This window comes from Chiloscyllium plagiosum, unplaced genomic scaffold (assembly GCF_037043375.1).
Source record: "Chiloscyllium plagiosum isolate Xiang-an unplaced genomic scaffold, Cpla_swu_hap1 HiC_scaffold_37, whole genome shotgun sequence".
Lineage (NCBI taxonomy): Eukaryota > Metazoa > Chordata > Chondrichthyes > Orectolobiformes > Hemiscylliidae > Chiloscyllium > Chiloscyllium plagiosum.
Window position 1 is genome coordinate 9,970,401 of NW_028270175.1, and position 21,516 is coordinate 9,991,916.

Genomic DNA, 21,516 nt, shown 5'->3' on the forward strand with positions numbered 1-21,516 from the left:
AGAGGAAGGTAACCTCTGTTCTCAAAGGGTCACCCTTGACTTTGAGACAGCGTTCCCCCCACCCCCAGGTCTGGACTGACACATAACAGGAATCATCCTAACCCTGTCCATCTCGTCAGGGCTGCTTGAGGTCTTATAATCTTCAACCGTCACATAGCACTGCCCTTTGATGTGAAGGGCAGTGTTTGTCACTGGCCACCCGGGTGTTTTCCTATCTTCCTGGTGGTGGAAATTGAATAAAGATTCGTGCACTTTGTGTCTTTCACTGTGTCTCACACCTGCACACACACACCATGGGTGCTGGGGAGAAAAAATAAGCACTACCGCACTTAGGTGGTAGTGTGGGGGTTAAAAAGAAAAAAATAAATATATATAATCTTCAACCGAGTCATACCTCACTTTCCTAAACTCCATTGGAATCAAACCAGTTTTTTCCCCCCTTTGCTTGTGAGACCACCCTCGCAGTGTGAATGGGGATTAGTTGGCTGGCTGGCTAGTTTGCAATGTGGGATAACACCAATAGTGTGGGCTCAATTCCATCTGAGCTCACCAAAACGTTCTCTCTTTGCCTAAAGTACAGTAATCCTTAGGTTAAGCCAGCAGTAGTTATTACTCTCTATGAACAAGTGGGACAATAGCAACTTTTCTTCTGTATAAACCTTCGCTGAACTGCATCGAATGCATTTCCATCTATTCCTAAATATGAAGACCAAAACTGCATGCAGTATTCAAGACATGGTCTTGCCAATGCCCTGTATAGCCTAACTTTTATATTCAATTCCTCATGTAATAAAGACTAGCATCTGTTTAACTACACCTCTTGGTTACATGCTGAACTTGCATTCTAACATTTTGTGAGTCAAACACTATAACACCTTGATGTCTCTGCATCTTGGATTTCCAGTCATTCTCCGTTCAAGTAATATCTTACTTTTTTATTCTTCCTGCTAAAGTGAACGCTGTGTATAACTGAAGCATAACATCCTTAATGTCATGTTTGATTCCTCTCATAATAAAGGATAATATTCCTGTAACCTACATGATGATGTAATAGCCTGCATACTTATGTATATACATCAGAACACTTAAACACCATTAACATCATAAATGGGTTCATGCTTTCATGATGATACATGATTAAATATCGATGTGCATTTATGTAGCATCTCTTTGAGAATAAAGGATCCCAAAGTGTTGCATTTGAGCAATTTCAAACAAAATATGGCACCAAACAACATAATCAGTGCTAAGAAGGAAAGCTGTATTAAAGAGATATGTGCTGAGGAACATTTTAATGGAGGAGAGTGGTTTCGGACTCCAGAGTTAACAGTCTTAAAGAGTGAGCATGCACCAGTGGTGGAGCGATGGATGTGGGAGAGGAGTAAGAGGCGAGTGTTGAAAGTAGGCTGTATTTTTTGGAGGCCTGTGGGTCAGTGAAGTGGAAGGGGCAAGGTAAAAGAATGACACGAACCTTTGGCTAGGGCTTGGAAATCAAGGTGTTGTTGAAGTGACGCAACAATCTAGACAAAGACAAATCTGACCTGCTGGATATTGAAGTTGTCATGACTGGAGGAACAGAGGTGTGGATCAGAATTTCAGCAACAGCTCCAACATGGAATCCCCTTCCGTGGGAGCTAGGTTAAGAGCATTAGGAACTGATCAGTGCCTTTTATTAAAGTGACATTTCAGCATTGGAGGAGTGGTCATAGAATTCCTACAGCGTGGAAGCAGGCCATTTGTCCCATCACGTTTCCAGCTAGCCTCAGAAGAGCATCCCACCCAGACTCATCCCCCTCTCCTGTCCCCGTAACCCTGCATTTCCCACAGACAATCCATTGAACCCGCACATCTTTAGATTGTGGGAGGAAACTGGAGCACCCAGCAGAAACCCATGCAGACACAGGGAGAATGTGTAAAGTCCACACAGACAGACACCCAAGGCTGGAATCGAACCCAGGTCCCTGGCGCTGTGAGGCAGCAGTGCTAACCACTGAGCCATCATGCTGCTCCTAACGTGAAAAAGCTCTTTTTCATAGAGTGAGTAGTTAGGATGTGGAATACACTGCCTGGAGAAGAAGGTTTAATTGAGGCATTCAAGATGGTATTGGATATTTTGTCTGGGTGGAAATGAAATTCAGGGATATTGGCTCTAAGCGATGGGCCAAATGGCCCCCTTCTGCACCATAACAATTTTGTGATTTGACACCATTCTAATTATAAGAACATGGCATTGAAGAGCATCTACAACTGGACATTTAATTAAAATCTAATTCTCTTCAGTATTAAGTGAAAACCTATGATAACAAGCTATAAATTAGTTTGGATTTAACAAAAGCAAAAGAATAAATATGCATTTTTATCATCCCAATTGGTCGACGTTTTAATGTCCCAAAGAGATTTTCAGCTGATTCAATACTCTCTGACGTGTAGCCTTTGGTGTGATGTAGAATATGAGGGCAACCAATTGGTGTGTAGCTAGGTCTAAATGCAGCAATGTGATAATTACCAGATTATTTTGTTTTAGATCATAGACCAGTACAGCGCAGTACAGGCCTTTCAGCCCTCGATGTTGTGCTGACCTTTTATCCTACTCGAAGATCACACTAACCTACATACCCTTCACTGTACAATCTTCCATGTGCCCATCCAAGAGTCACTTAATATCCCTAATGTATCTGACTCTACTACCCCACCGCTGGCAGTGCATTCCACACTCTGTGTAAAGAACCCACCTCTGACATCTCCCCTAAATGTACCTTCAATTATCTTAAAATTATGCCGCCTCATGATAGCCATTTTCACCCCGGGATAAAGATTCTGGCTATCCACTCTATCTACGCCTCTCATCAACTTGTACACCTCGATCAAGTCACCTCTCATCCTTCTTCGCTCCAATGAGAAAAGTCCTAGCTCCCTCAACCTTTCGTCATAAGACATGCCCTCCAGTTCAGGCAGCATCCTGGTTTTATTCCTGTTGTTTGTGAAATATGTATTGCCCATGTCACATTGGGAAGAACTCACTTCCTCTCATCATAATAGTGCCATGAGATCTTTCACATCCCAGCCAAAGCAAACAACAGTACCTCTAATTGTTCAGCATGTCTACAGCATGTACTGAATAAGGCATGATCTCCCATTTACCTAACCCAGAGGTATGAGTACCACCCACTGAGCCCACACTACAGCCATCACTGCTGCACAGTGAAAAAATTAGATGCATCAGTGTTTTTCATAGTGCACTTTCCAGAAAGAAAAGCAATGTCATAATTTTTAAGGTTGACTGATAAGGCTGTGGAGATGCAGTACAGAAATTCACCAAGTTTCCTTAGACAACACCTTCCAAACCAACGGCAGCTTCGATCAACCAGGACAAGGGCAGCAGATACACCACCACTTACCAGTTCCTCTGCAGACATCCACCATCCTGACTTGGAAGCATATTGTTGTTCCTCTACTGTCGCTGGGTCAAAATCCCAGAACTGCCTCCCTAATGGCATTGTGGGGGAGGTGCCTACACCAAACAGACTGCAAGGGTTGCAGAAAGCCCCACCTGCTTAAGAATAATGAAAGCAATAAAAGAGCCATTGATGCCCACATCCCATGAATGAAAGAAAAATATTCTTGAGGTACAGATAGTATATAATTTTTGTTTGCCAGTTTAGATCAAGTTGCCAACTGTCTTGCCTCAGGGACACACTGACAAAGTCCAGCCACATCAAAGCTAGCAAAATCAATGCCAACTAATTCTGACAGATGTTGCAAGACTTCTTTATTCTTGCATAACTTTTCTCTCCACACTGTGCAGAGCTGGAATAGGTTTGGGAAAATGCCACATTGGAAAGCTAATAAAATGTCATTTAAATATAAATATATATCAGAACCACAGACAGCATGTCAGTCATCCATAAAGAGGAACAACAAATTATGTCTCTCTGTCTCTGTCTCTCTCGCTGTCTGTCTCTCTCTCTCACACTCACACACACACACACACACGCTGGAAAAGCACAGCAGGTCAGGCAGCATCTGAGGAGCAGGAGAGTCGACGTTTTGGGCATAAGCCCTTCAATGAAGGGCTCCTTGGATGCTGCCTGACCTGCTGTGCTTATCCAGTGCCACACTTTTTTACTCTGCAGCAGATAACTAGCGTGCCTTCTGCATGTAATCTAGGCTAGCACAACAGCCCTCTTTCAGATGTGATGCCCCATCAGTTTTACACGTTTTGAAGCCGAGTAAGGGAAGTTTCCTCCAATTTCCCGGTCGATAATTAACCCTCAAACAACATTGACTAAAAAGAAATCGCTTTGTTGCTTATCGTATTGCTGTTTGTGGGATCTTGCTGTGCACAGTTGGCTGACACCCTTCCTAGATTAACAACAAATAGAACTGCTGTGGAACTTCCTGAATTTGTGAAGGCCTCTATCTTAAAAAAAAAACAAGGTTTTAGATAGAGGTTTTTTTTTCGTTCAAACTCCCAGCACTCGCAGTCTTCTGCTTTAACTCCAACCATGCATAAGCCTGTCGTTTCAGGCTTGCAGCCAGAGCAGGGTCTGGTTCTCCCAATTCCCTCTGAGCTGACTGCAACTCAGCCTCAGCCATGGCTCTCTGCTTTCAAAGATGTTGCACTAATTGCATTTAGGTGGAGCCCATATGGATTTTGAGCCAAGCAGTCTGTGCATACTTCCCAACACATTCCTGCTGCAGCCTTGTTTCAAAAAGATCAGTAGTATGTTTCACACTCCAGAACTCGTTCCTCCTTTGTTCCCGATTAGTCCAGGGCGATTTCTTAAATGAACTAAAAATGGATAATGAGCACATTTTCCACAATGTAAAAAATGCAACAAGCAACGTATGTTCATCAGATTTTGGGAGGAAATAGAGCCATACAATATCAATAACAAATGCCTCCGGTTGCTGGAATGAAATTTCTGCATCTACTGCTTTAACTAAGGCATTGATGCCCTTTATTAGGGTTTAAAATCGCAGATGAATCCGTTTCACACATCACACTTTGTGGCTAGCACTGCTGCCTCACAGCACCAGGGACCCGGGTTCAATTCCAGCCTCTGTGCAAACTCCACACAGACAGTCGCCATTCTCCCCGTGTCTGTGTGGGTTTCCTCCGGATGCTCCAGTTTCCTTCCACAATCCAAAGATGTGCAGGTTAGCATGAATTGGCCATGCTAAGTTGTCCATAGTGTTCAGGGATGTGTAGGTTAGGTGCATTAGTCATGTGTAAATGTAGAGTAATACGGTAGCAGAATGGGTCTGGATGGGTTACTCTTCGGAGGGTTGGTGTGGACTTGTTGGGCCAAATGGCTTGTTTCCACACTGTAGGGATTCTATGATTCTAATATCATAAAGCTCCAAATTCATCCCAGAGACCTGCCTGAATTCCAGCTTGAGGGAGTGGCAGCCATGTTTGATTTGTTGATGTCAAGTTTTTATCTCAAAATGTGGGTAGCACCTAGGTCCAGTGAGCCCCATTTCATCAGGGGAGGGCTTGGGACTTGGGGGGAGATTCTCTGGGGTAGTGGGTGGTTGAAGAGGAGTCAGCGATCATAAGGGGCAGTAGGGTAGGAGTGAGAAAGGGGAGATCATTGTAGTGAGGGGGGAGATTGGAACGGCTGATCTGGGTGGAAGCCAGGATTTGGTGTGGTGAGGGAGATGATGGGGTTGGTGCTGCTGGGGGAGATCAAAAACCAGATGGGGGAGACCCGGAAATGGTAGGAAAGTGGGATTGGTAAGGAAAAATGGAGGCCAGGCAGTTGGAATTATCGGAGACTGAATTTGATCTGAGATCAGTAGGGGAGGGTACGTGGGAAAGGGAGATTGGAGGAATAAAAATTTGGTAAGGGTGGTTTGAGGGGGAATGGATTTTAAAGTCAACAGGATGTATCAAAGGGTGTAGGAAATCTCTGACCACAAAAGGTTTGGATGAGCACAGGTTTGGATTCCTGGGAGGGCCATGCAGCAGGAAACACTCCTGCTAGCCCACAAGCAGTGTTGGAGTGGCCTTAGCTTCCTGATCCACCAGTTATCATCTCTCATTAGCTGCTGGGTTTTCCGAGACCCGGGATATCTGCTTAACCAGGGATAAAGCTAAAATGAAGGAATGCTGCGAGGCTTATAGCCTCAATCAGATATGTAAATGTGTGACCTGTGGGTCAATGTGGCTTGTGTTTAGCTGCAATTATTTTATTTTCCACATCTTAACATCCAAACGTTTCTATTCCACCCGTGCTTGAGTTTTAATGTTCTCCTCACTCTGTCGATAATTAGTGATTGATTTCCCTGGTTGCTGGCTCTGCTGTCAATCGTGACCATTTTATCTGTTTCAACTAGGAAGCGAAACAAAATGATAAAGAAGACATAGAATCAAAACTATGTTACTACCCCATTAAGGAGTGGGATCAAAGCGGGGTGAAGCTGGAAGACCTAGGGAAGATGATTCATTGCTCCAAGGTTAAAATTTGCCGTCAGCCCTGCAAGGTAAGGAATGCCATTGTTACCCCGTTCCAATGTTTCTCAGAGGAAGAAGGAAGGATATACTTGCATTGGGTCCCCATATCAGCAGAAATGGGGAAATGAAGTTGAGGCAAAAGGTTGGCTGTGATCATATTGAATGAATGATGGAGAAAGCTGGAGGGGCTGAATGGCCTACTCCAGCTCTTGTGTCTTGTGTTTTTATCTTAGGACTGATTCCTGTAAGATACTGAACTACCAAAGGGGCCTGATCACCACTGGGGTCAAATTGATATCATACAATACTCACTGAGGTAAGAATAGAATCCCAAAGTGTGGGGACAAGCCATTTGGCCCCACACTGACCTTCTGAAGAGTACCCCACCCAGATTCTTTCCCCTATTATTCTACATTTCACCTAACTAATGCACCTAACCTACACATCCCTGGACACTATGGGACAATTTAGCATGGCCAGTTCACCTAACCTGCACATCTTTGGACAGTGGGTTGAAACCCATGCAGACACGGGGAGAATATGCAAACTCTACACATACAGTCGCCTGAGGCTGGAATCGAACCTAGGTTCCTGGTGCTGTGAGGCAGCAGTGCTAACCACTGGGCCACCCAGTAGGCATTAGATAAATGAAACCGTTCCACTGCAGGCATTGCCAATTAGATACGATGGATAGGAACTCCATTTGGACTCAAAAGGCTATGTTTGAAGCCCTATCTCAGGATTTAAGACCGTGAGAATTGCCTGATGGAAGTATTCTAAGGTGCATCTCGTTTGACCTCCCCCAACATGATATAATGGCTATAGAGTTGCTGACCAATGACTGCCATCAATTACTCACCAATAAACTCAGGCATGAGGTGAGGGGAAAACCTCAGTGGTGCAAAATTCCAGAAAGGGTGGAGCCAGTGAAATTGGCTCTAGGTTGTCACTGGACACACCCAACATTGATCATGGTGCGTGTCCCATTGTTCACATGGTGGGCCTGGTGTTACCACTCACTCAGGGAGCCCAAGTTCCTGTGGCAACATACACTTTTACAGGCATGTTGTAGTCTGGAGTGACGATAGTGGTTGCAGATTATCCAACATTCTTTCCAACACTCGGTCTCCTGGTCTTAGCTCCATCTGCTGGGTGGTGGAAGGATTAGCAGGGCTTTCCATCCATCTGTTTTGCTCCTTCTTGGCAATCAATGTCCTTGGGTGGTGCACAAGCCAAGGAGCTCCTGACTTAGAGGCAATGACACAACCCTCTGGAACATAAGACCCCCCAGTTGTTCATGAGTCGTATTCCAAAACATTACTTTTGGATTTGAGTGGACAACTAGAGGGCCATGTTGTGCAGTGTTGAGAATTTCTCCCATGCATGAACATCTCATTCCAATATTAAAAATCCCAGATCATTGTTGAGCAACGGAGTGAGTCAGTCCATGACATTCTTACCCAATTCCAAACAGCAGTTGAATTGATTATTGCCAGGTATGGACTGGGGCCATTGCATTACTCAGGCAACCACATAAAGTAATTTGCTTCTTGTGAACTGCATCAGGATGTTGCTGACTTATGTCACACAAAATCAACAGTCCTCGAGGGCCAGAGATGAAAGGGACGGGGCACAAGTAAGGATGAGCTGAAGTTCACGGAGAGTGGAAACTAGAGGACAATAGTCAAGCCTCTTGAAGATGTGTCTCCAGCTTCACTGTGCTGCCTCAGCCTGGCTTCCAGTCTGTGACCCAGTCTGGGGAGCAGGGGAGAGGCTGAAGACTGGAAAGGACCTGAAACTGAAACTTGCCTGTTTGCCAACCTCTCCACCCTCCCCTCCCAGCATGTGTTATCTGGCAATCAGAGTAGAACCACATGAAAGTGGAAACATCCCAATACATTGCCAATCCCTGGTCCTGTTGCTGTGACAAAATAAATATTTACAACCAGCACCAAGATCTGAGTAATAACCTACTGCTGAGGCTTGAAAGCTGCCTGTTCCCAAACTCTACGGAGGGAATATTGAGCTGCTTGCTTTAACGAAATGGTCCAACAACAAAACTTTAGAACCAGTTAAGTTTTAGAATGTGTGATTTTTAAATGTAGAATTTTATTAGTCCAGAAGAATATCTTCTGCTGATTTCTGTCAAAGGGGACATCTGACTACAGTCTGTCGTGTTTGATCAGTACATCAATATTTACACACCGTTTATAGTCTGATAAACTGGAGCCTTTATAAACTGCTAATTAAATAAATTGTGTCTCTAATTGTAGGATATTAATAACAGGTGTTTGATATTATTCCAAAACCTCCTGCTGATTCTCTCTGAGGATTCCCATGGCTTCACATACCAGGTAAGTCTGGCTTAAACTCATTAACCTGTAGAATATGGACCCAAGTTGTGGGGTGTTGAACAATCTGTTTATCATTCTGATAGTTTCATTGCACGGATTTAAACAAAAGTTTTGATTTTCCTGGAAAAAGAAATATACTGTAAAAGCTGAAACAAAAATAAAAATTGCTGGAAAAGCTCAGCAGGTCTGGCAACATCTGTGGAGCGAAATCAGAGTTAACTATTCAGGTCCAGTGACCCTTCTGTTTTTGTTTCTGATTTAGAGCATCTGCACTTCTTTTAGTTTTTATACTGTAAAAGCTTTTGGTCTTGCACTCTAGGTAGAATACCAAATCTCAGAGTGAACAATACAGGGGGGCCCTCATTTACAAACATCTGACTTACGAACACTCGTACTTACGAACTTGATCCCATACAGGGTATAATTTTGAATATTTGACTTAGTAACATTTCCTGTACTTAAAAATGGCTGCTTTATATTGTTGTTTCCTGTGTTCTGATTTGAACATGAACTGTCTTCAGAAGAGACTGCCTGTCATTCATCCCAGAATGACACTAATGTCCAATTGAAGGTTACCAGTCCAGCTCACAATGTCACTCATATAAAGATTCTCAAAGCCACATAACGTTCACACAAATACCTCTCTTCTTTGCAAACAGAATATTCCCACTATTGTATCTTTCACAACCAAACAAAATCTCAGGAAACAGGCATTCCCTGATACTTTGACAATCAGAAACTACTTGGACTGCTTTGAATTTCTAAAAAAATTAAATGTTTAGATTTTTAAACATCAACATTTAACAAAGAATCTTGATAATTAACATTCTCTGGTGCATTCTCCATGGCATTGTCTCTACCGGCAAGACACCATGTATCAACCAATCCACAGGTTCCTCTCACGCAGGATATGTAGTTGTTCCCTGGATGCTGAGGTCATGGATTCACTCTTTTCAGTGGAAGTTAAATTGTGAGTGCATGATTGTAATTTTCCAATATGTGCCCCAAAATGGAATTAAGTCTTCTTAATCCCCCTCCTATTCACCCTCACCGTGGTCACTCCACGCAACTTGTCCCTTACACTTAGTGCCTTGGTATAGAGTCCTGGTTTTGTCTGACTGGTGGCACATCACATTTATGCCACAGAAGTGCCATAGAGTGAAAATCTCTAACAAGAGAGAGCCTACCCATCATCCCTTGACAGTCACTGGAATTACAATTGCTGAATCCCCTACTATCAAAGTCCTGGAAGTTACCATTGACCAGAAACTGAACTAGATGAACCATGCAAAGGATAGGAATTCTATAGTGAGAAACTTACATCCTGAACACCCAATATTTATCCATCATCTACAAGTCAGGAATATGATGGAGTACTCCCCTTTTGCCTGGTTGAGTACAGCTCCAACAAAACTTAAAGAGTTTAGCACCATCCAGGACAAATCAGCCTGCTTGATTGACACCACATTCACCACCTTCAACATTCACTCCCTCCACCACCAACCCACAGCGACAGTAGTGTGTACCAATCCACAAGGTACATTGCAGCAACTCATCAGGAGTCTTTCACCAACATCTTCTGAACCCTGGAGCTCTGCCATCCAAAAGGACAAGGGCAGCAGATATATGGGAACACCACCCCTTTTAGGTTTCCCTCCATGTTGCACACCATCCTGATGTGAAAATAAATTGCTGTCCCTTCAGTGTCATAGGGTCAAACTCCTAGAACTCCCTCCCTAACAACATTTGTGTGTGCACCTATAGTGCACAGACTGCAACAGTTCAAGAAGACAGCTCACCACCACCTTCTCAAGGGCAATTAGGATGGTCAATAAATGCTGCCTAAGCCTATAACACCCACTTCTTGTGAATGAATAAAAACAATTGCTGCTGGAATAGCATCTTTCACTCATCCTGTGGGATATTAAGAGTGAATGGGTTAATGTAAGTTGGGAAATAGAGTTTCAAACAAGACTGTGAACCTTTTGAACAGTCATAGATCCTTTGCATGAGGGAGGGGCCTATAAATGTGGGTAATTCACAAACACTGTAGTATGCATGTGAATAATCCCAATGTATTTTATGTTGTAGGGTACACTCCCTTTAGCAGGGATTACAGTAAATGACATGGACAACACCGATAGCAGTTCAGAGCTGCACCATGCATTTCAAATTACAGGTATGTAGCACGCAGTTTAGGTTCTAAATTATCTAATTAAAATGTCATTTCTGCTTAATTATCTTTTAAAACTAAATATACTTTGATATTGACATGGATTTATTTGTTGAAGCTTGCAATTATCACAAGATTTATGGAACAAGTTTTCGTTTAATGAGCAATTGAATTTTCTTAACCAGTGTTATCATTCATTTTCCCTTGCTAAATTTCTATTTACTGAGCATTTATATTTCTCCTGTTTCATTTGTTACTTCGTTTATCCCTCCTCTCCACCTTTTTCCTCTCCTGCTGTTCTTGTCTCCATCTCTGCCTTCCTCTCTGAAATTACTGCCAGTATCCCATCACCAAGTCAGCCTTTTATTTACTATACCCAGTACCCTGGCTGTAGCCAGCTAGCTCGGTGTCAGTCCTCAGCTGAGGAGATTTTCATCTCCTGGTTATATTGGTCAACCAAAGGCTTTCCTGATTGGCCCAGGTTCTTATGCCCGAAACATCGATTCTCCTGTTCCCTGGATGCTGCCTGACCTGCTGCGCTTTTCCAGCAACACATTTCCAGCTCTGATCTCCAGCATCTGCAGACCTCACTTTCTCCTCCCAGGTTAACAACCTCAATCAAGAACTTTATCATCAATGAGGTCCCAATCACTACACTCCCCTCTCCCTTCATTTCTTCACTAAGTTCCCCCTTGCTTTCCCCTCTCTATTTCTCTTTCAGTCCATCCATCTCACCTCCTCCCCGTTCTTCATCCCTCGTATCATGTCTCCACTTTTCCTCCCCTCTTCTCTGCCTCATCCTCTTCCCCTCTTCTCTTACATTCCCTTTCCCTCTCTTCTTCCTCCTCCTGGCTCCATTCCTTCTTCCCTCTTCTCTCCCACTTCCCCCTCCTCTCTCTCCTTCCCCCATTCTTTCTCTTGCTCCTTCCACGGTTGCCCCAGACAAAGCAGCAGTGACCCACATGACTTGGAAGAATCACCTGATTGGTCAACAATCCGGTGATAACCTAATTTCCTTCCACCACAGGTTACAAGGCAGATGCAAACTTCAGAACAGAACTGTAAATGAACACAGATCTTGAATTAAAACCACACAATTATTATCTGGGGTAGAAACTATGGGATTATTTGTCTCTATTGATATGAACATACTTCTCTGACTCATGAAATGTTTCCTACAAAGTACTAATTGCAGGAACGGATAACCAACTGAAGATTTTTGAATAACTTTGTTTAATAGCAAATGGAGCACAGGAGGTTGAGAGATGACCTGATAGAGGTTTTTAAATCATGATGGATACAGATCAGGTAAATGGCAGGTGTCTTTCCTCTAGGGTGAGGGATTTCAAAATTAGGGGGCATTTTTTAAGGTGGGAGGAGAAAGATTTAAAAAGACATGGGGGCAATTCTGTTTTCACAGAGTAGTTCTTGTGTGGAATGAACTGCCAGAGGAAGTGGTGCATGCGAGTACAGTTACAATGTTTACAAGACATTTAGATAAAGACGTGAGTAAGAAATGTTTGGTGGGGATATGGGTCATGCGCAGGCAGGTGGGACTAGTTTAGTTTGGGATTATGGTCAGCAGGGACTGGTTGGACCAAAGGGTCTGTTTCCGTGCTGTATGACACTGACTCACGTCGAGTCTAGATTAGAGTGGTGCTGGAAAAGCACAGCAGGTCAGGCAGCATCCAAGTAGCAGGAAAATCGACGTTTCGGGCAAAAGCCCTTCATCAGGAATGGGGGCTACTCACATCGAACTGACAAATACGTCCATTTTAGGGAGAATATTACTTAACATTTAGACAAAAATAATTTTCAACGCAATTTATTTGCTGAATATTTAAGTTTCTAAGACTTTAATTTTGATTGTTAGAATTGCTCAATGGAAATTACTTTTGAAGGACTATGTTCAGTTGGTCAATGTCCATATTTGCTGAGATTTAGAGAACTGCGTTCCACAGTTTGCCATGGAAGCCATAATTCTTTAGCCTTGGCTGCATGTTTAGCGGTGTGAAAAGTATTTTAAAAATTATGTGCAGAAAAATACAAGGATAAAGAATTGTTTGCAGCGCAAACTTTTGCCAGCTTCTAGGGTCATTTGATGTTCGGGACATTCCTAATGGTCATTGTAACTGGGGGGGGGACAAGGTTAAAAATCACACAGCTTCATGTTATAGTCCATCGGGCACTCTGAAAGCTAGTGCTTCCAAATAAACCTGTTGGACTACAATCTGATGTTGTGTGAATTTTAATGTTGTAACTGGATTCCTTGTGATGCATAGCTCTGATGGACTGTGAAGAGGCTATTTTGTTTGAAGGAAACTGAAATGACAAATGAGAGAATAAAATTATTGTCTGTTATCAGGGCAATTATAAACTAAACAGCCTGCAGCTGTGGCGTAATATCTTTATCAAAAACTTGCGTGCGCACTGTGCCCTATTTGGTGATTAAGTCGAACTTATCAATCAGTGTACTTTCCATCTTGATGTCAAAACTATTACTTCAGTGAGTTTTGAATGAGCATTGATTACACGGAGGTCAGACATGAAAGCCTTTGACAATAATCAGGATATTTACATTGATATTAATAGTGGAGGGCAAAGGGAGTTGTTTTTGAGGTATATAAAGTTATGAGTGATCGAAATAGAACAGATAGGGACAGATTTATTTCCAATGACAGGGAGCTCAATAATCAGACAACATAGATTTAAAGTAATTAGTTGAAGGATTAATGGGGAATTGAGGAGTTTTTTTACCTGGAGTGTAATGGAGGTCAGGGGTTCATTAAATGAAAAGGTGAGGAGACAACATTGGCCATTTAGCCCCTACCAACCCTAAAATGAGCGTCCCACCCAGACCAACCCCATCCTCATAACCCTGCATTTCCCATGCCTAATCCACCTAACCTGCACATCCCTGGACACTACGGCCAATTTAGCATGGCCAATCCACCTAACCTGCACATCTTTGGGACAATGGGAGGAAACTGGATCACCTGGAGGAAACCTGCACAGACACTGGGAGAATGTGCAAATTCCACACATTCCTGATGTTGGGATTGAACCCAGGTCGCTGGTGCTGAGAGGCACTCGTGCTAACGACTGAGCCATTGTGCGACCCCAAAGGTTGAGAGGGAGAGTCCTTCATGGTAAACCCAGTTGGTGGAGGATTTGAACCCATTGTTGTTGGCATCGTTCTGTATCGGAGATACAAATGTGTTATTGACATACTGAACTCCACCTTAGAGGACCTCTGTTGTATTTGGAAGTGATGTGAGTCTGATTCTCATTACCAGGATTCAGTTCATGGTGGAAACCACTTGAACTCTACTCATCCTGTTTGCAGGGCTTTTGGAGCTTCTGAATGATATTTGTGTTTTGTAATCTCCTTGAGATCCATTTACTTGTAGATCACATACTTTTATCTGTCAAATAACTTACTAGCAAACTTGGCAACGTATCAGTATGACTCCAGACTCTCAGCAAATTATGGGAAGGTTACAAAACATTTGATTACTCAAAGAAGATAGTGTGAATTGAAGAGCCCTGCATGACAAAGGAACGGGTCTTAGAACGGTACCGGGAGTGCTCATTTCATTGCTATAGATGTTTATAAAGGTGAAAAGGGCCCATTATATCACAATCTCAGAGTAAAAGGGCACCAATTTAGGGCTGAGATGAGGAGAAATTTCTTCTATCAGAGGGTTGTGAATCTTTGGAACTCCTTGCCACAGAGTCTTCTGGGGCTAGAGCCCATGTGTATGCAGTTGGTTCTGAGATAACGCGATAGTTCTGTTCTCATGCGATCTCACATTATAAGAAAATCTAATAATAGCTGTGCTGTTTAAACTAATGGGCTGGAATCACATTATAGCCAATACAGGGAAGGAAGGTTTGCGTTGTACAAATGACGGTCTGAATTCTTCAATTGCGTTAAAGGCAATTCGCTTTCAGAACTGACTGTGTATCTAAGGCTGAGATGGATAGATTCTTGGTCAGTCGGGGAATCAAGGATTATGGGGAAAGGGCAGGAAAGTGGATGTGTGGAATTCTGGATCAGTCATGATCCTATTAAATGGTGGAGCAGGCGCTAGGGCCTGAATAGCCTCCTCCAGTTTCTGTTTCTTATGGTATTATGGTAGCTGCACTGGCTCTTGATTGGAATAATCTAAAACTAATCACGTTATCTTTCTTCCGCATTTATCTGCTAGTCCCATGTAAAGCCATATCTCTATATCAGTCACATGCCTGAACACTTCATGTTGCAACAACTCACCTTCCCTAGAAACCTCTCTTATTTCACTCATGGTTTGGATACCTGAGTGACACGATTTGTTCCTGTGATACTCTCGTGCCTCCTCCTTTAATGTCAGATGGGCTGGAGGTGTCTGTTGGCTCTCCACTGTTGTTAAAAGGTTCAAAACTCAGTTGATAAACAGTGCAACTTTTAATGCATTTCCTGTGAGTGAGACTGTAGTTCTAACTTTATGTGGAAGTCCCTTCCAAGGTTTCCAATCTTTTGCTCTTTGTGAGGAGTTATAAGTTAGTTAGACTATTCCTGGGAAAGGATTACTGAGCATGTGATGGGAGGAGAAAGTCACAAATGAGTTGCTCATTCAGAAAGCTGGTGCAGGCACAATGGACCTCATGGCCTCTTTCTATGCCATTCTGTGATCCCAAATTTCCTTTCCTAAACTACCAATGCAAAAACTTAAATAGATGATCTAAAATATTCGTACTGTTTTCTAACTTGCAGATAAAATAGCTCAGTTCAAGAAAAGAGCTGCAAGTGTCAACCGCAGCAACTTGCATTTATATAACAGCTTAACATAGTTAAAATATCTCTTACCCAACACAGTCTGATACCAAGTCTCTTAAAGAGTTAGAAGGACTAAAAAACTTGCTTGGAAAGGTAAGTTTTAAGCAACATCCTAAGGGATGAGAGAAAGGGGGAAGGGGAAAGGTTTAGGGAGGGAATATCAGGGATTTGGGGTGAAATGATTGAAGACACAGACACCTTTGGTAGAAGATTTGGCAATGTGTACAAAATGTCAGAATTGGAGGAGCTCAGCATTCTGCAGGTTTCAGCATTGCAGAGTTAACAGGAATTTACAACTGACATGCATGTACATGTACTCTATCTGTTTGCAGGTCCTCTGCTGCATCCCTTTACAGTTTACTGTTCCACGGAGAAAGAGGTGAAGGAGTGGCTGTATTATCTCAACAAGCAAAGACAAGTGAGCAGCAAGACTGCAGATTCCCCTCGAGCACAAACGTGCGCAGGGCTTGATGTAAGTTCACTTTCAGCTGCCTTTTCTTATCCTTTCACAGGATGTGGGCATCACTGGCTAAGCCAACATTCAATGCCCATTCCAATTTGCCCTTGAGAAGGTGGTGATGAGCCAGCTAGGAACCATTGCTGTCATATGGTGTGAACGCCCACCCCACCCACTGTGCTCTAAAGAAGGGATTTTCAGGATTTTGATCCAATAACACTGAAGAAACAGATTTAGTTCCAAGTCAATGTGGTTGAACCTTAACTGCCCTCTGGGCAATTAGGGATGAGTAATAAATGCTGCCTAGCCAACGACACCCTCCTTCCATGAACGAATGAAGAAAGTCAGGATGGTTGAGCATAACTTCCTTATGCAAGTTACAGTGAGAGAGAAAATAGATGGATGTGAGTCAAAGGAAAAGCAGTCTGGACTTATCTTCTCCTGTGCACCATTGTTCTGATTGCTCCCTTGCAAACAATGTGTTAAACAGAGAAGCGCTTAGACTGAGTCACTCTCTTCTTCACTAGATGTAGGTGGAGATGGTGAGAGTCATTGCCTTGTGGGTATCCACACTTTGGTGAGGACCATATGCTAGGAGCTCAGGGAAGCAGGCAGTCTCAAGCAATTGGTGAAGCAACATCCTTCATCGCGTGTCTCTCTCTCTCTCTCTCTCTCTCTCTCTCTCTGTGAGAGCTGAAGGTTGAGAAAGCTTTAGTAAGAGACTGGACTCTGGTAACAGACTCTAAGAGTGGAGTTCAAACATTAGATATGACATATCACCAACCCACACAGGAACTGTCCTTTTGTATAGATGCTGATGACGCCAAGAAGAATTCATCTGCAATAGTTGAAACTGAATAGGGGCATGTTGGTGTGCAGGAAGAGGTCAGGTGGAGTGTACGCTGCGCCTTTAGCTACGGCATGCCTTTAAGTTGGGAAATCTGAGCCCTTCCAGGGCCTATAACTTCCTTTTTCATAAAGACTGTTCCCTTCAGGCATCTTGACCTTAACGCCATGTTACTGTGGAGCCCTTAGTGTAAGTCTTTGTCCTCCACAGCTGGGATTACTGTGCATTCCATCAGTTATCCTGGGTAGGTGACTAGTAGCTACTTGAGAAAAGCAAAAAGGCCTTTGTTGTGGACAGACAATCTTTCATTGTTGCTGTGTGAATTGTGGAATTGTGAAGGGGTGCATATGCCAGCTGTTTGTGAAGATTTTTATGCAATCCATACTTTTTTATAACTGCCTCTAAAACAGCAAAGGTGCTGGGCTCCATCAATATGGCTTTCTCACTGTCAAGATTCAATAAGCTAAATCTCATTCCCAGCGTTTCTTTGCGTATTATCTTTTAACAACAAATAATAATAACATTAAACATTCATCATCTCCCTTTGAGGCCCTTTAAAGATTATTATAGCAGGTGGAAACAAACATGATCATAAACTAAAGAAACTAAACTATCGCAGTTAGTTATTCTGTGGGGGAATGCCTTAGCTAGTTTTACACAGTAAGAGCTCTCGAATTGTGATGCTGTGAGTTGCAATGGTGGTGATGACTGCAGCTTGCTCATGTGGCAGGTTGAGATATTTCAATATGTGCCCAGTTTTGGATTGGGGTCACAGTTTAAACACTCATTTGAGTGGACAGCAGCAATGATAATGTAGCATGACTTCAGGCTTGCACCAGGAGGACACCTGGGAATAGACACTTAAGAGATGAACATGAAGGATGAGCCAGCAACAATTTGATTCTGAATTTGAGAAAGTTGAAAAGCATTAGCTGATCCTTCCAATTCTGCAGTAACCCTACTGCCCTTATGACTGGAACTTGTTGGGTAAACCCATTACAGCTTCTGTGACTCAGCTTACTTCCCAGTGTTAGCAGGATATTCAGTCGTTACACATTAATCCTAAGGTTTATACTAGCTACAGATTGGTACCAGAATCTAGCAGATACCAATGACTGGCAAATAGGTTACTGGAATTTTTTTTATCGATGCTGGATGTTATCTTAGCTATTGCTCTCCTGGAGCATTGTGTCATTTGAACCATTCAACGTAATTCCTTCCTATCTCTTCATTCTTTTCTCTAGAGTTCGCACTGTTTATTTTCCTCTTTTGTTTATATACCGGAGGATTAGAATGGCAGTGGAGTACCTGCGGGGAGAGTGGGAAAGGTCACACTGTGGGGCTACAACCCAAAATGGAACTGCAGGGATAAGTATTTCAATTAAATAGTTGACTGATGTTCCTAGTCTGGGCTCACCTATGGATTTGGTTGAGATGCTGGAAGCTCTGCTGTGGGTCAGTTATGAAATACATATCGGGGGGCACACCTTCGACTGACTGGAAGCTGCATTGGAATACCATACATAAAGGAGTCTTTACTCTACTCAGAAGCTGCTCAATTTTCTATCTGTTTTGCAAAGAAAATTTTACAGGTGACCAGTGTAGCATCCAAATTCTCAAATGCATGCCCCATAACACAAAGGCACTGAGATATTCACGCATTCTGGGGACTTTGTTTACTGAATCTGGGATTTTATACCAGAGAATATTGAGCACCTGACTTCAGAGCTGAAAATGTGTTGCTGGAAAAGCGCAGCAGGTCAAGCAGCATCCAAGGAACAGGAGAATCGACGTTTTGGGCATAAGCCCTTCCCTGACTTCAGTACTTGTACTGAAGTTACTGAGATATTATCACACAGCGCAAGGTCAACAATTTGTTATTGAGGAAAAGGATCACTGGACCCGAAAGGTTAACTCTGATTTCTCTCCACAGAAGCTGCCAGACCTCCTGAGCCTTTCCAAGCAATCCTCTGCTTTTGTTTTTGATTTCCAGTGTCTGCAGATCTTTCGGTGTTTATGGGACATTTGTTATTTTTATTTCACACAGCGCAACTCACTGGGGCAATGTGGTAAAAGTGTTGATCTGAGGATGTTAATTCTGAACCGACCAATTCAGGGAGGCGAAAGGACTCACATCAACTCCCTGGGCAATGTCATCTGGATATCGGAGAACAAATTACAGCATTTGCCCTTTCAGGTATTCAGAAAATTAACAATAACATCACGGGGCTGCATTGAAAGAATAATTATGGTGCAAAACGAAGCCGTTCAGTCTATTGTATTTGTACTGCCTCTATTGCCAATTCTGCTTGGAAACATTCCTGCAGTTTCATTATTTGTGCCCCCCCTCCACCACCAGTCAATTTGTCCTGAGCAGTCAAAGAGCTAAGTTTCTGGAGACGTCAGGACAATTCTAGAGAGTTGGCAACATGTCATATTCTCTCCCTGGGACTTTGAACCTATGAATGGGATCATGTGCTTCAATCAATCCTTGTACTTTGAGACGGCAGGACTGTTTATTCAATCTCTGATTGTCTTGACAGCCAGTTGCAAGGACAGCCATTTATCCTCCTGACAAACATCGTAAGGATACGCAGCAAGGGATGCCTCTCCAACTGTAGATGCACCCTTTCATATTACCACTTTTAAGACCATTAGCAATAGGAAAGGAAGTAGACCATTTGGTCTGCTAAATCATACAAAAATTATTTTATAATTGGAGCCTTTACGAGAATGGATAAGAAACATATGTTTTAAGCTGGACATCTGTAGCCCAATAACCTTGTGGGTTCTCTGCACTTCTCAGTTCTGACCTTCAGCACATCCCTGATTTTTAACTTCCACCCCAGTGGCTGTGCCATAGGCCACTTAGTCCCAATATGACAGAATTCTTTTCTTAAATTTTGCCGAATTTCTACCCCTCGTCCTGGCTTTAAGACTTTTCTTAGAATTGATCTCTTTCCCCAAGGTTTTGGTCACCTACCCTAATACCCCCTCTGGAAACTTGGTGTTAAATTTTGTTTGATAATTTTTCCAGTGAAGTGCGTTGAGACATTGTATTACATGAGAGCTGTTGTATGGATGCACATAGCTGCTTTGTTTGGTGTAAGGATTAGCACTTGTATGCATGGGAGTTCGATTTACAACCAGATATAGGTTGAAGGTCCTTACTTTCCAGCTAGCTGTTAATAATTTATCTCAAATTGGTTTGGGCACCTTCTACATTGTTGGCTCACAAGACAAAAGAACTATTTGTTGATATCAATTGACACTAAGTTCTCAGTATCCCTCCAAATGTTGCAGATTAACAGCATGAAGTGAGAAGGTTTGACCCTTGCGCTGTATAATGACCTATTCTGAATCAGAGGCAGATAAACCGTCCTTTATACCAATTTGGAACAGACACCAGGATTGTGGAAATAGACATATCTTAAATAGAAACATCTTCATTTTTCAAAAACTAAGGTCAGAGGTGAAAATTTGTTAATTAAAGTTGAGGAACAAACCAGCATGATTTAAATGAAAAGCAGAAATGGGGGTGAATGGCCTCCTCCTGCCTTGACTCTCCTGATTAAATTAGTGCTTACTATCCCTGCAGGACCAACATGACCGTCTTCTGGTTCTCTTCCCAACGACGCTACTCATTCTGTCTGAAGAAAACCATGTCCTACATTATAAGGTAAAAGTACAATTATCAATTATTTTGCAAAATATCTACAACACGCATGGTCTAATTTTTTTGTGTGACCTCAAAGTGTATATGAATTGTTTCTCTTCTTCTGTGTGAGCTCCAAGTACTTTAAAACTCTACATTTATTTTCCAAAATCTTCCCTTCTTCCTACATCTTGAGGGCTTTTAAAACTCAGACTGGTGTCAATTTGATCACAAAACAATCCAACCTCCCTCTTATTCTTTTAAACTTGGTGCTATTCTGTATCATAAATCTTATTCCCTTCACTTTGGTATCTCAACCAAACTGAGGGGACAGACTCAGTGAGTCATGCCAGGGTCGGGGATATCTCCAGATTGGCTGCATGGCATTCTGAAGGGGGGGTGTTGTACCGATGACGTAGGTAAAAAAGAAATGAGGTCCTGCAGTAGGAATTGAGAAAGTTAGGTAATAGATTAAAGAGGAAGACCACTAAAGTTGTGATCTCTGGATTGCTCCCAATGCCACATGCTATTGAGTATAGGAATAGGAAAATAGGTCAGATGAACACTTGGCCAAAAGGATGGCATAGGAGGGAGGGCTTTAGATTTTTGGGTAATTGGGATTAGATTAGATTACTTACAGTGTGGAAACAGGCCCTTCGGCCCAACAAGTCCACATCGACCCACCGAAGCGCAACCCACCCATACCCCTACATTTACCCCTTACCTAACACTACGGGGAATTTAGCATGGC

The 21,516-nt window shown here is 42.7% G+C and overlaps 1 protein-coding gene across 6 annotated transcripts in view; it reads left to right on the top strand.

The window, feature by feature from the left end:
* plekhn1 (pleckstrin homology domain containing N1) overlaps window positions 1–21,516 on the top strand; it is a 57,298-nt gene that overhangs the window by 7,417 nt on the left and 28,365 nt on the right. For 5 of the 6 annotated variants that reach the window (XM_043676130.2, XM_043676131.2, XM_043676125.2 and 2 more), the window contains exons 3-8: window positions 6,343–6,489; window positions 8,734–8,814; window positions 10,906–10,993; window positions 16,139–16,278; window positions 19,158–19,307; window positions 20,709–20,789. In XM_043676130.2, coding sequence (XP_043532065.2) covers window positions 6,343–6,489; window positions 8,734–8,814; window positions 10,906–10,993; window positions 16,139–16,278; window positions 19,158–19,307; window positions 20,709–20,789 — 687 coding nt within the window. The remainder of the gene's footprint in view (window positions 1–6,342; window positions 6,490–8,733; window positions 8,815–10,905; window positions 10,994–16,138; window positions 16,279–19,157; window positions 19,308–20,708; window positions 20,790–21,516) is intronic. The other variant, XM_043676127.2, reaches the window with a different exon arrangement.